We start from the raw sequence: 13,771 nt of genomic DNA on the forward strand, positions 1-13,771 counted from the left end.
CATCGGAACTATAAGAGATAGAGAAAAATGTTCTAAATGAAAGTTGAATGACTTGAAGAGTACTTTATAACAGTGAAAAAAAATTTATTAAGTTTTTTTATACTTTCCCTCATCACTTACTTACTTTTTTCAAAATTTTTATTTGTTATAAGCAAAATAAAACTTATTTTATTAAATTCAACGGTGTATAACAAAGTTATGATGCGACATTTCTATTTTCCAAAAAGAATTGAAAACCATTCCATAACGCATGGTACGCGCACCGGTCCGTGCACTATGGAAATGTCCCCCTTCGATTTTGACGAGCGTTTAACACGTTGTAGTACAGATCAAAATAAAGGACACGTATATTTTTATACGTACCCAATTTCACTTTTAGGGAGTGTGATACCCGTTTAAAGAAAATTGGATTTTTTTCTTTCGAAGCGTGTATCGTCGAAACTATAAGAGACAGAGAAAAATGTTCTGTTTGAAAGTTAAGTGGCTTGAAGAATACTTTATAATAGTGATAATTTTTTTTATTTTTTTTACACTTTCCTACCACTTACCTATTTTTTTTCAAAATTTTTATTTCTTTTTATAAGCAAACTAAAGCTTATTTTATTACGAATTCAATGGTATATGACAAAGTTATGATGTGACATTTCCATTTTCCAAAAATAAGTTACCCGAGCCGAATAAGGCCCACCTAACTTATTTTATTTTTTATAAATTCTATTTACAAAGATATTGAAATAAACTAAATAAGAATAAAATGTTTATTTCAACCACTCGTCAAAATAAAATTATCTTTTATATAAAACATTTTTAAGTAAACAAAAAAGAAATGTTTTTAAACTCTGGTATTGGGTCTTATTAAATTCTTATGCTTTTAATAAGGCCCGAATTAAAAATAAATTGAAAATAACAAAGGAATCAAATATTATTTTCCAACTCATTGTTAAAATGATTATTAATCACAAATACGAAATCCTTTAAGATCCATTTTACTAGTAAAACATCAAAATTATTTTTAATTTTGTCTATAATTAATATTTTAACTTTAAAAAATTCTGGCTATTTTTGTGCAATTTTAGCTTATGAAAAGTTAGTGTCATTGAAAATCGTTATTCTCTGTTGCAAGCCACATATATAATAAACAAATGACAATGACTATAACAATAAATGTACAAGTGGGTCTTATTTATTAATAATTATTTATAAAAAAAGTATTTATTCCAAAAAATTGATATACATATTTGTAGTTAAAGGAATAAGACTCGTGAAATAGGTAATAATAGTAACAAAGGCGGCGAATACGAGTCAAGCGCGGTAGACGGTGCGCAAAAGTAAATAATCTGTAAAGATTTCAGATATACATAATTTATTATTAAACGTTTCGGCTCATTCTTCGAGCCATCTTCAGTAATAATTCGAAGGCGCAGCTGAGGTTGAGGTGAAGGGCTTCCTCATCCGGAAGCGTTACATCTTCCGGATGAGGAAGCCCTTCACCTCAACCTCAGCTGCGCCTTCGAATTATTACTGAAGATGGCTCGAAGAATGAGCCGAAACGTTTAATAATAAATTATGTATATCTGAAATCTTTACAGATTATTTACTTTTGCGCACCGTCTACCGCGCTTGACTCGTATTCGCCGCCTTTGTTACTATTATTAAATACATATTTGTTTTTTCCTATAGTTAGAAAGTTGAATAATATAATATTGTTACATTCACGTAACTGTCGCGTAAATGAAGCTAAAACTGCTGCTTTAACGGTTTCAGTCCAATTATTAACTTGAGCGAGTAAAAGAAATTCGTGCAATGAAGAATTCCCATCGTAAATATCCGGCTTTAATTTAAAACCGATATTATTCCCAAAAGCACAATTTAAATTGGTAAACGACTGGTCTTGTATTTGTCGTAGTCGTTCGTTAAGTTCATCCTCACGCTACTGAAACCGAAGACGCTCCTTCTTCATTGTGCGAAGCTCCTCCAACGCAGCTCGCAACAACTCCGCGGAGTCCGGAGTCTCAGCATTCTCCGTCATACGCTTGACGATATCTTCCGTCGTCCTCTCGACGAAATCTCCCGTAGAACGCACGCTCGGTCGTTCGTCGACTTCCGGAGATCGTAAGGTTGCTCCTGAAGAGCGCGTGCACATCCCTTTCCTCGGAGTATGCACGAAAGCAATAATTCGAAAGTCGTTTAGAAGAAAAAAAAACTCGTCTTGCTCGTCCTATCCCGGACGAGCCCCCAAAATGTTACGTTCACGTAACAGTCGGTTTCTCTGAACACTCGCGGAACCACGTTCTCACTCACGCATAAAATAACGAAACAAACTTTATAAAAATGTTCGCTTTTAATCTCAGAAAGCCTTACAACCAAAAGCGAGACAAAACAACAACACGAATTCTATCACTCATTAACAGAAGATATTTACAACTTTATTCATGCCTATACCGGGCGTAACAATATGTTGTAATAAACTATAAAATAATGTATACTTATTAAATTTACAACACATTTTTATAAAAACGACTGATTTACCCACTTTATTACAAGCTTTCGTTGCACTGAATAAACGTGTTGCCACCGGTATTAATTTCCTATTCCTTCTTTATCTACTTCCTATGACATATCTTTCAAGCATATATTTCAAACATAAAGCGGGTTTTTAAATGGTAAATTTAAAAGTGGGCCTTATTTAGTACTGGGCCTTATTCGGCTCAAGTACTCTAATTAAAAACCACTCCATAACGCATGGTACGCGCACCCGTGTATTATGAAAATGTCCCGTTTCGATTTTGATGAGCGTTTAATACGTTGTAGTACAGATCAAAATAAGAGACGTATTTTTTTTATACGTGCCGAATCTCACTTTTAGGGTCAAACACTTTTAGGGGGTCAAACACCCCTTTGAAAAAAATTGGTTTTTTTCTTTGTCGAAACTATAGGAGATAGAAGAAAATGTTTTAATTAAAAATTAAATGTCTTGAGGAGTACTTATAACAAAAATAAAAACATTAAAAAAAATTTTTTTAAATACTTTTCTTCACCACTTACCTGTTTTTTTTTCATTTTTATTTTTTTATAAGCAAAAATCTTTCAATTAAAACATTTTTTTCTATCTCTTAAATTTTTGACATATGCTTCAAATGAAAAAAACTATTTTTCTTCAAAAGGATGTTACATTCCCTAAAATTGAGATTGGGCACATACAACAAAATACATGTATCCCTTATTTTGATCTGTATTACAACATATTAAAGGCTCATCAAAATCGCAGAGGGATACTTACGTAGCGCACAGAGTGGTGCGTGTACCAGCGTGTATAGACGTTTTTAATTATTTTTGGAAAATGTCGGAACAGAACTTTATCCATACATCATAGAATTTGTAATAAAATAAGTTTCATTTTGCTTATAAAAAGAACTAAAAATTAAAAAAAAAACAGGTAAGTGGTGAGAAAAAGTATAACAAAATTTAAGGGGTAACGCCACTGTAAAATAAATAAAATCGATTTTTTTTATTGCTTTAAAAAATGCTTTGAACCTTCTAGAATGAGTTAAAAAGTCTTGTGTCTGTTACAAATTTTTTTTTTTGAAATTTTGCGCTCTTAAGCGTGTCGGACTGCTCCAAAACGACTATCTACGTCACATCAATACTTGCTTGAAGAGTACAGCCTAATGACTTATCTTCTGATTTCTAAGTACTTTAATACACCAACAGATGTCAAAAGTATGTACAAAAGTACGTTAGTATAGCGTCAGTACATCTACAAAAGGACATTTCATGTGTTGCGAGCACATCATTTCTTGGGTTGAAAACTTGGTTTTTATGGGCAGTGCTAATTTAAAATCATTTATTCGTGGCTTAAGAGTTGTCATAAAAATCCGCAACACGAGAAGTGCTCAGAGTCTTGGTGTGATTGGAAAAAGGCACAAGCAGCGAATTTCTCAGGTACTTTCCATCATAAGCCGCCATTACCAAAAGAAATTTTTCAAGCCGTCAAACCTACTTACGAGGAGCTGAGCCGTGATGAGTTGCTTGAGAAGCTACACTCAAAATAACAACGAAAGTTTCAATGCTGCTGTATGAAGCTTGGCTACAGCAGCATTGAAACTTTCGATTTTAAATCTTACTCAAGTGGCAAAAAAAGTATTGTGTGTAGCAACTGATATTGCTGTATGCACCTCTAATAATGGTTTGACTAACATTTTACGAATTATGCAAGTTTTGGAGATGGATATCGGTTACCAAACATATAATTTTTGCCTTGAAGCCAATGCGACAAGGATCAAGCATGCCGAGCAATCTATAACAGATGCGGCAAAGAAGGCACGCACCGGTATAAAATGAACGCGGAAACAAAATCAGGAGGAATATTTGAGTGAAAAAGGGATTTTACGATCCTGGAATAGCAGACTAATGGTAAAAACTTTCAATCGTATTTTTCATTTTTTCATGTCCAAAACACGTCTCTAAACTCTAAACACGTTCTTCTCAAAACATGGTTTTTTAAAACGGCACGCAGCATAACTCCAACTTTCATTCTTTCTACTCAAAATTTTAACCATTTCTTTAAAATAACATTTCGAAGAGAAACATATACGGAATTTTCAATAAGTTGATTAAAACATTTTTTATTGACAAATAATTGCCCATTTTTTTCGTCAAAAATTGAATTTTTTTTTAAATGCTTGCCAATTATTCAAAAATAAATATTTTTTAAATTCCGTGTTTCTCTAGCTATACTCATGTAGATTAAGAAAAAAATTTTTTTTTGTTCCAGGTAAATATCTACGATAGTTCTATTGCGTGCCGCAGACTACTTTATACTGAACACGTCTCATGAAAATGTCTCTAGCGTCGCCATTTTGTAATATTTTTTAATAAAAAAATTTATTGAACACTTAAAAACATATTTAATAACATTCTTGAATATTATTATCTTCTTACTTTGTAATGGCCTTACCTTCCGTGTATGGGCGGTGGTTAGCCGGAGGACGAGGACGTGGGGGAGGTCGCTAAGAGAACTAGACGCGCGAATTGATGTTAGGTAAAATAACAGTTGAAAGCATGAAAATATATTTATAGATGTGGCGAAGCCACTGATGCTCGGACAGACAAAACAGATTTGTTTATAAATGTAACGCTCGGACGAATGAAATGAAAATGACGCGCGGACGGACGGAACAGATAGCGGAAGTTTACCCGGTAACGCTCGGACAAACAGGATGGAGAAAAAAAAATAAGCGCGGACAGACGAGATGGAAATATCGCGACTATATATACACGAATAGATGATTTCGAGACGAATTTCTCCGAACTCGGAATCCCTGTTTACAAGCGCGCGGGCTATTGCGCCGCGGGCTACCCGGCTCGCCGAGCTTTGTGATCGCGGCGGCGTGCGCGCAGGCATGGCGGAGTCGTTTTCGCGTGACACAGCTGTACCTGGGGTTTTTGTCCCGGTCTACAATTAATGTTGTAACCCTTAAGCCGTAAGAAATTGACCAACCATAATCGATATTATCCTCATATTCAACTATGATTGGTTAAATTTTTAAGACTTAAGGCTTACTACATCTATTGTAGACCGGAACTTCCCGTTCGCGGCGTGAAGCGGTTAACACCGATGTTGTTGCCGCGGATGGCAACTACTCACGCCAAGAGCTCTTGGTAGAGGCACGGAATTCCGTACCCCTGATCGTGAATAGTTGCCGGTGGATGGAAAATGGATGTTCTGCCGATGATAAAGATCTCTTGATCCGAGCCCAAGTTCGCTTGAGTTCGAGAATCGGCGATATCAGGAGCTACTCATGGAGATCACTCGACAGAAGCCAAGTTCGCTTGACTTCGGAAATAGCACGGAAAAGACTTTCTTGCGGACGGAAAGAAGCGATCTTTTCAGTAACGGCGACGCTTACATACTCACATCTCGAGAGGAGGGGATGGTCGGGGAACGGTTGGTATCTCGGCGGAGATGGCATCCCCGCCACTCAAGATCGGTAGCGGCCGCCACTTTGGTCGCGTGTACGGCGCGTGCGTGCGGAGAATTTCTCGATGCGCAGATGCGCTTTCGCGCGCTACGCGTAGATTTGGAAGTATTATTGACGCTACGCGCCAATTCTTTGCTGTCCGGCAAATAGTAGGCCAGATAGTACGGAGCGGTAGACGGTCCTGAGAAGGAGGGGGGGGGGGGCGGAAATACGGTTACAACTTTTCCTTCAATGCAAAAAAAATAGCAAAAAACGCTTTATTTGAGCCGTCTACAATGGCGTTACTCGTTAAAAAAAATTTTTTTATCATTTTTATAAAGTACTCCTCAAGCCATTAACTTTGAATTAGAATATTTTTTTCTATCTCTTATAGTTTCGACGATATACCCTTCGAAAAAAATCCAATTTTCTTTAAAGGGGTGTCACACTCCCTAAAAGTGAAATTAGATATGTATAAAAAAATACGTGCCCCTTATTTTAATCTGTTATTATACTACAACGTGTTAAACGCTCGTCAAAATCGAAGGAGGACATTTCCATAGTACACGGACGGGTGCGCGTACCATATGTTATGGAGTGGTTTTCAATTATTTTTGGAAAATAGAAATGTCTTTTGGAAAATAGAAATCATAACTTTATCATATACCGTTGAATTTCTAATAAAATAAGCTTTATTTTCTTATAAAAAGAAATAAAAATTTTGAAAAAAATAGGTAAGTGATAGGAAAAAGTATAAAAAAATTTGAAAAAAATTTTTTTTACTGTTAGTACTCTTCAAGCCATTCAACTTTCATTTGGAACATTTTTCTCTATTTCTTATAGTTCCGATGATATACGTTTCGAAAGAAAGAAAACCGATTTTCTTCAAAGGGGGTTTACCCCCTAAAACCAAGTATCAGCCGCTAAAAGAAATTGTTTCGTAATTAGGTCCATCTATTCTAAACTTATACAAAGTTTCAGATTTTTTTGAATTTTACACTTGCCGAACTTCTTTTATCAGTCATTCGTGATTTTTAATTTTTTCCCATTTGAAAATTATTATAGCCTCATTTTGATATTAGAATTTTCGTCTTAAAATTTTCCAAAAAATCTGTCATTAAAATATTTGTCGTCAGTTTTGGTACACCCTGTATACACACACAATTGTTTTCAAATATTATTTTATAAAATGTTTATAAAATCTTGTTTCGTAGCACTTATTAACATATAAGATTTACGAAAAATCTTTAATTTACGATTTTAATAATTAAAAGTGCCTTTTATGATATTAGTTGTTAGTATGACACGATCCCTGTTTTATTTCATAAACATATCTTTTTATCCCTCTTCAGTCAATTGTAAATTACGTTCATCTTATATATACGATTATATTTCTATCTATAGAATGATTAGTAGAACTTTATAGTTAACAAACAGATGTTCATAAAAATGTATTAATACTTAAAGTTATTTTAAGAAAACAAAATAGTATTCTACAGGTGTATTTTACTTGCCCACAGACCACTCACACGCTTGACCAGTGGAAAATCTCTAGGTATGGGCCGCTGTGAGTGGTGGTGGGCAAATAAACGATGTGCAAGTAAACCGCTCCCATTTTACCATTTTCTTTACTCTTCTATAAGAAAAAATATTTTATAAACTTAATTTTTATGTAAAACATAACATTTATTTGATGATTTATTGTAATTGTTTTGTTATTTAAAATAATCTAATTTAACTATGACATTTTAATTTAATATATTGTTCAAAATTAATTTTTAATTTAACTTAAGGCTCCTGAGTACTCGTCGCCATATTGAAGTCGTGACGTCAGAAGCGAGAAATTGCGTGAAATGACACGTAATATTGTCAAACATGCCATTCGTAAATAAAACCAATTTCGATAAAACAGACTAAGCAGATGGCTTTAAAATACTTCTAAATATCGGTCATGATTATCCCTTTTTCGCCTAGCAGTCAGTAAATAGTCGTAAAAAGCACGTAAAGTGACACCTATTCAGACAAAAAACACACAGATAGCTATTAAAAAGAATGAAAAATGTACTTTTATGTATAAAATTCAAAGAAACTTTACTCGTGGTCCATTTTTACGAATTTGATAAATATGAGACAAGTTATATTTTCACAATGAAACACATAATAACAAAATGACATGCACGATAACATCTCATCGTCAATCTGTCACGTTCCACGTGTATTAGTTCTATTTTTGTCCGCGACGGAATGTCGCTACCGTCAACGCGGAGTTCTCGGCTGAGGAGTCAGGAGCTTTAATTTAATTTTAATCCAATTTTTAACTAAACTAGTTTTTCGTTCATGCAATATGAATAAATTTTGGTAAATATGTACAAAAGGAGAGCAGTCTCTGATTATTTTGACCTTGACATGTTATCAAGATGATCCTGAGTAACTTGCAAAAAGTTTTAAGTAATCTTCATTAAAAAATTATTAACAAATGTTTATTTATAAAATATGAAATTTGTCATTTTATTATTTTTGTTAAATAACATCTTGTATGTAATAGATAGTGGCAAATATATCGAATAGGAGACCTCCGATGATCATGACATATACATATTACAGTTATTAACAAATAAAGTTGACAATGTAAATATGCTGTTGATAATATGAACAGCTACGCATACTTTCCAATTTAGATTTTCCACGCTTATAATAAATGCTTAGGCGGGGGATGCCGGGACTCTGCCTTTCCCTGACATTCTTAACCCAACCCCAAATTTTGCTATGTTATCACACATATATGGTTACATGTTTTGTGATCATATATGTGTGATCACAAAGCAAAATTTGAAGTTGGGTTAAGTTAGATATGTAAAGTAGGGGATGCGGGAGAAGGGCGGAGCCTGTCTCCCACTCAAGCGTTTACTTTCCACACAATAGACTTTTCAAGTAAATGAAGCTGGGTCCGCTATAGTAAATAATTACCAACATTTGTTGCTAATAATTTTTTAATGAAGAATGAGCATTACCTTTTGCAAGTAACTTAGGACAATCTCCTTAATAACATATGTCAAGAGCAAGGTCTTCAGAGACTGCTCCCCTTTTGTACGTATTTACCTAAATTTGATTAGCTATTAACTTTAACTTTAGTTTAAAAATATTAGAAGAGACAAGAGGATGCATTTCCCAACTATAAAAAAGGGGAGGGAGAATGGGGTAAATCAGACCGTGTTTTAAATCGAACCTTTTTAATTTAAATGAATACGGTTAAGCAGATTTCCGTGCCATTTATAATGTAAGGTCCTTATAAGATACCAAACATGTGAAAGCAGTTTGATAGTTCTCTGTCATAATATTCACAGAATAGATGCGAATATGTATTTTCAGCTATCGTGCAAAAATAAAAAAAAATAAAAAATTGTAAATCATTATTTAAAATTGTTCCAAAGTTCGAAAGGTCTCATGTCCAAATCGGGCTTTTACGTCGGAATTGCAACCTGATCGTAACACTGGTAATCGGTCGATCAAATTTGGTCCTAGAAATGTTAAATTAGCAAAATATTATGAGTCATCAGACTCGAAATAATTGAATTTTATTGATTTTAACTCTAATTATATAATTATCATAACATGACCGGGAAACATCTAATTATATAAACTGTTACTAATTTGTATTTTTTTAATAAAATTTTTATTTTTTACTGTCAAATTGCTCGTTTTTATTCAATACTAAAAAATACATTATAATATTTTGAAATTCTATTTAAAAGTTGATAAAAATGGGAGTGTCCGATTTGGACTAAGAAGTGAGTGGTCTGATTTGGAAACCAGTAATTCCAAATCGGATCAGTAAAAACGTTTTTACATTTTCCGTTATAGTTCAACACAGATGAGAGATACGTCAAAATGGTCTGAAGCAAAAATGGAAGGAATTTAAATGATTTTTTCAATGGCACCTTCAGTTTTACGATCGGACTTTATTTGTGCTTTAGAGAGAATAAAATCTGCAGCTAGGTCCGATTTACTCTCCCCTAAATTGTCCAACAATTTTTATGTCTAATGTATAGCTTACCTTGCAACGTCGCTGTTTTCAAAAAACCTAGTGAGCTTTCAAAACTTATTTGTTGCAACGGGGAAGCGGAATTCTCCATTCCTTTTCGACTGAGTGGTTTGAACGTGCCATCAAAGGTCATATAATCTGCGATCAAGGACAGATGCCTAGAGTCAACGGTGATGCCATACATTTTAAAAACGTCCCTGATTTCTCTCACAATGACCCTATTTGCGGCTTCAATTCCATATGTTTGAGAAATATTATAAATGTCATTAGAATATAATCTATTTAAATCAAGAATATTATCATATTTGAACATTTCCTGTAATAAAAAAAATATAATTAGAAAAGTACAGAAATATGTATATTCTATATAAATATATGTTGTTTGTATTCATTTACCATTATATTTAAACCATCCGTTTTGAGAATCGTTTCATCTTTGCTGTTTTGAAATGTAAAAGCTTTCTTGATGCATGGTGTTTCCCATACAACAGATTTGCTAGCGGCATTCTTAATTATTGTTGGTAAATCTAATCTGATAGTTTTGAGTGGTAACTGGAAGGAATTAATGTGTTACTTACTGTGTAATATACATAAATGTATTCTGATATATCTTAACAGTAACAAAATCTATAATTCATGTTACTTATGCTAGTTATATTAGATTTTCAGTATCGTGTTTATATGTATATATAAGGTCAAAAAATTCGCGAATCATAATATTATAATATAGTAATAAAATAAAAAAAAATAAAGTTAAAGTTATTTATAAATATTTATTTTAAATAATACTTTTTCAAATGTACAAGAATTTAAAGTTGGCTAATCACACAACTACGTTTAGATAGTTGCGTCTCCATGAGCTGTGTGTATGGTAGTGTTAGTGACTATATGATAGGTAACTGTCTAAAAATTTGTGGTTGATTAGTTTAAGCCCTTATATCTCAAAAATTACCTACAAGCACGTGATATTATTTTTATATTAAATAATGTGCTTGAAATATTAATAAAAAGTGGTTACATAACCACTCCTGATAACATTTAAGTGAATATTATATGAAAAAGTAAATAATAATATCTAATATTTTAGTATTTCAATATTTTAAATTCGGGAACATTATAATTTTTAAATGTAATAATTATAAAGTTTACGAATATTTTATGTATAATAATTCATATTTAATTTTTGGCCACAATAATATTCGTACAACATTTTCATAATATTCCACGGATATTGAAAATATACCACAAATATTAAACGGACATATAACATTAATATACAATATTCTTACAATATTTAAATAATATTAAAAATAATGTTCTATGAATATTATTCGGCCGAAAAATTAAAATATTAAAATAGTATTCCAAGATTATTCGATATTTTTAATATTATTTTAATATTAATGTGTGCTTATATAAGGCTAATGCTTTCTTTTTATTAAATTTCAAATCATTTTTACAATTATTATATTAATTGAAATTCAAATAGTAAATAAAAATGTAAAATAAAAACGCTAATTATATTCTATATATAATCTCCGTTGTAACTTTTTAATATTCTTAATCCTTTAAATAAATATTTAAAATTATTATATTGAGAAGATTACAATCAGCAATATTTCAGAAAAGTTTCAGCTTTTTCAATAACGTTTTGGAAATATTTCAGAAAGATTCTTTTTCAAGATTTTTTTTTTTAATCTTTCAGCAATTTTTCTGCGAGATTTCAAGTGCAAAAATCATAAATATTTTACTATCCCACAGACATTTCAGAAATAATGCAGATATGTTTCACAACGTTTTTAAAACGTTTCATTTTTTGAGTTGAAAATTTTATGAAGCATTTCTAAAAAATTTCGGTGCTGTATTATTTTAGCCAATTCGACCATTAAAAAAAAGTAGTTAACTTGATTAAATTTTTCAGTTCAAACCTTTATGTATTTAATGTAACTCTTACTTTACTGAAGGGATATCTAACTAATTAAAGAGTATCAAAGTTCAGACTAGCAAAAGTTTAGCTAAAAAATAACAATTAAAAAGAGGGCTGGAGTGTAAAAAAATTATTGACATAAAAAGCACATTACAAAAATTAATTTTGGAACTAATTGTTATAAACAAATTATTAAAAATTGGTCTACGAGAAATGTGCTTGTATCAATCGATTCTATGGGAAAAATTACTAAAAAAATATGTATAACCCTCACATACATATAGTAATAGTAATACTTGTAGTAGCAGGTGAGGCTATTAATCTTTGAAGTAAAATGAATTACGCCACTGATCTTAATGACGCAACTATAGTTTGTTTTTGCCCGTAATAAAATACAACTGATTGAAAGTGTCTAAACATTACCAGAAAGCAGTCGTCAAAATATATCAAATGGCTCCGTCAAAGTAAGTAAATGTACGTACTGTGATTTTCCGTGAAAACTAGCTTCAATAGCCCATGTAAAGAATTTTATTTTTAATTATACACGACTAAGTTTATTCTTAAATTGTTACTATAACAATATAATCTGTAAAATGATAGAATTAAATAATTTTGGATTATAATGCAGTGTTTTGTTTTGCATGATTAATATGTTTGAAAAATAATAAAATAGTAAAGTATCATACAATTATATGATTTTTGTATAACATAATTGGTGTCGTAAATTTATGTGCATTTAAAAGCTTTATGTGCATAAAACTGCCACAGATAAGAAATAACATTTTAAAATAAATTAGTCCGAGTTAAAATATTTATAAAGTAACATAATTATTTACAAAATAAATAACTATAAATAGTGTATGTAGTAATCCCATTAATTCCGAGAATTTTAAGATAATAAAATTATATAAATACATTAATTTCATTCATTTACAATTATAACGTGATAGGTAAAATTTACAATAAAATTAATATTTAATGAAAGTATACATTACAATAGCGTTAGGAACCTGAAGTTTATATCCGCACTTAATTTCATTCACCAGCCAATGTCAGCTATTAATTGCTGTAGTTTGTTGGGAACATTTACTAAAGACGACAATAGATACCTAACAACCTAACAGTATTATGAACATTTGTTCATTTCACTCAATTCTCAATTATACAATGTTGTTAGTTCGCACATAATGCATTATAATATTGTATATTACATATTTGTAAGTTTTTCAAGTCAAATTTCAGCGTCTAAGGAATATGTTTTTACTACTTGTGCCTACATGTAGTATAGAGAAAAAGAAGGTTATATGACACTCATTTTTATTTTGTTGAATAACTTTGTTTCTAATCAATATTTTATATTGAAACTGGAACAATTATATTCGTCAAAGTTAACAGATTCTAAATTCAAAGTAATAAAATATTTATTACTTAGAACATAATTTATAAAAATGTGACGTATTGCATAAAGAGTACAAGAAAAAAAGTGGTGGTAATATGGCTAGTCCAAAAATAGTTTTTAAAAATTGGTTTAATTTAAAAAAACACAATATTTTGTTAATAAATTATATATTTGTAATTTTTCATCGTCTAAAATTTTCCTGTGTTTAAAAACTTTAAAGATATGATGAGAAATATCATTTTATCCCTTAACATTAAACAATAAATATAAAATGATATCTCTAATGTTTCTGAACATCGCCCTTTAGAGTAACAATCGATTTATAAAAGAAATATTTAGATATGAAAATTTCGTTAAAAAAACCATATTAATAAAATCTCATGTTATTATTAAGTTTGCATAACTCAAAGTGTGTACAGCTGAATAAAAAGTTAAATAACAAA

General features: G+C 31.3%; 1 protein-coding gene and 1 long non-coding RNA gene across 9 annotated transcripts in view; one reads left to right on the forward strand and one right to left on the reverse strand.

Annotated features, from left to right (window-relative positions):
* Nucleotides 1-13,771, reverse strand: part of LOC105205121 (DNA-directed RNA polymerase I subunit RPA1) — a 53,404-nt gene that overhangs the window by 13,921 nt on the left and 25,712 nt on the right. For 7 of the 8 annotated variants that reach the window (XM_039446257.1, XM_011174417.3, XM_039446254.1 and 4 more), the window contains exons 4-5: nt 10,399-10,554; nt 10,015-10,318 (exon numbers count right to left, since the gene is read on the reverse strand). In XM_039446257.1, coding sequence (XP_039302191.1) covers nt 10,015-10,318; nt 10,399-10,554 — 460 coding nt within the window. Of the gene's footprint in view, nt 1-8,188; nt 9,479-10,014; nt 10,319-10,398; nt 10,555-13,771 lie in introns of those variants that run through there. The other variant, XM_039446255.1, reaches the window with a different exon arrangement.
* On the forward strand, nt 3,046-4,906 carry LOC120357020. The gene is made up of 2 exons (XR_005574205.1): nt 3,046-4,413; nt 4,775-4,906. It is a non-coding gene; the product is annotated as an uncharacterized LOC120357020 (long non-coding RNA).

The sequence above is a fragment of the Solenopsis invicta genome, chromosome 2 (assembly GCF_016802725.1).
Source record: "Solenopsis invicta isolate M01_SB chromosome 2, UNIL_Sinv_3.0, whole genome shotgun sequence".
Lineage (NCBI taxonomy): Eukaryota > Metazoa > Arthropoda > Insecta > Hymenoptera > Formicidae > Solenopsis > Solenopsis invicta.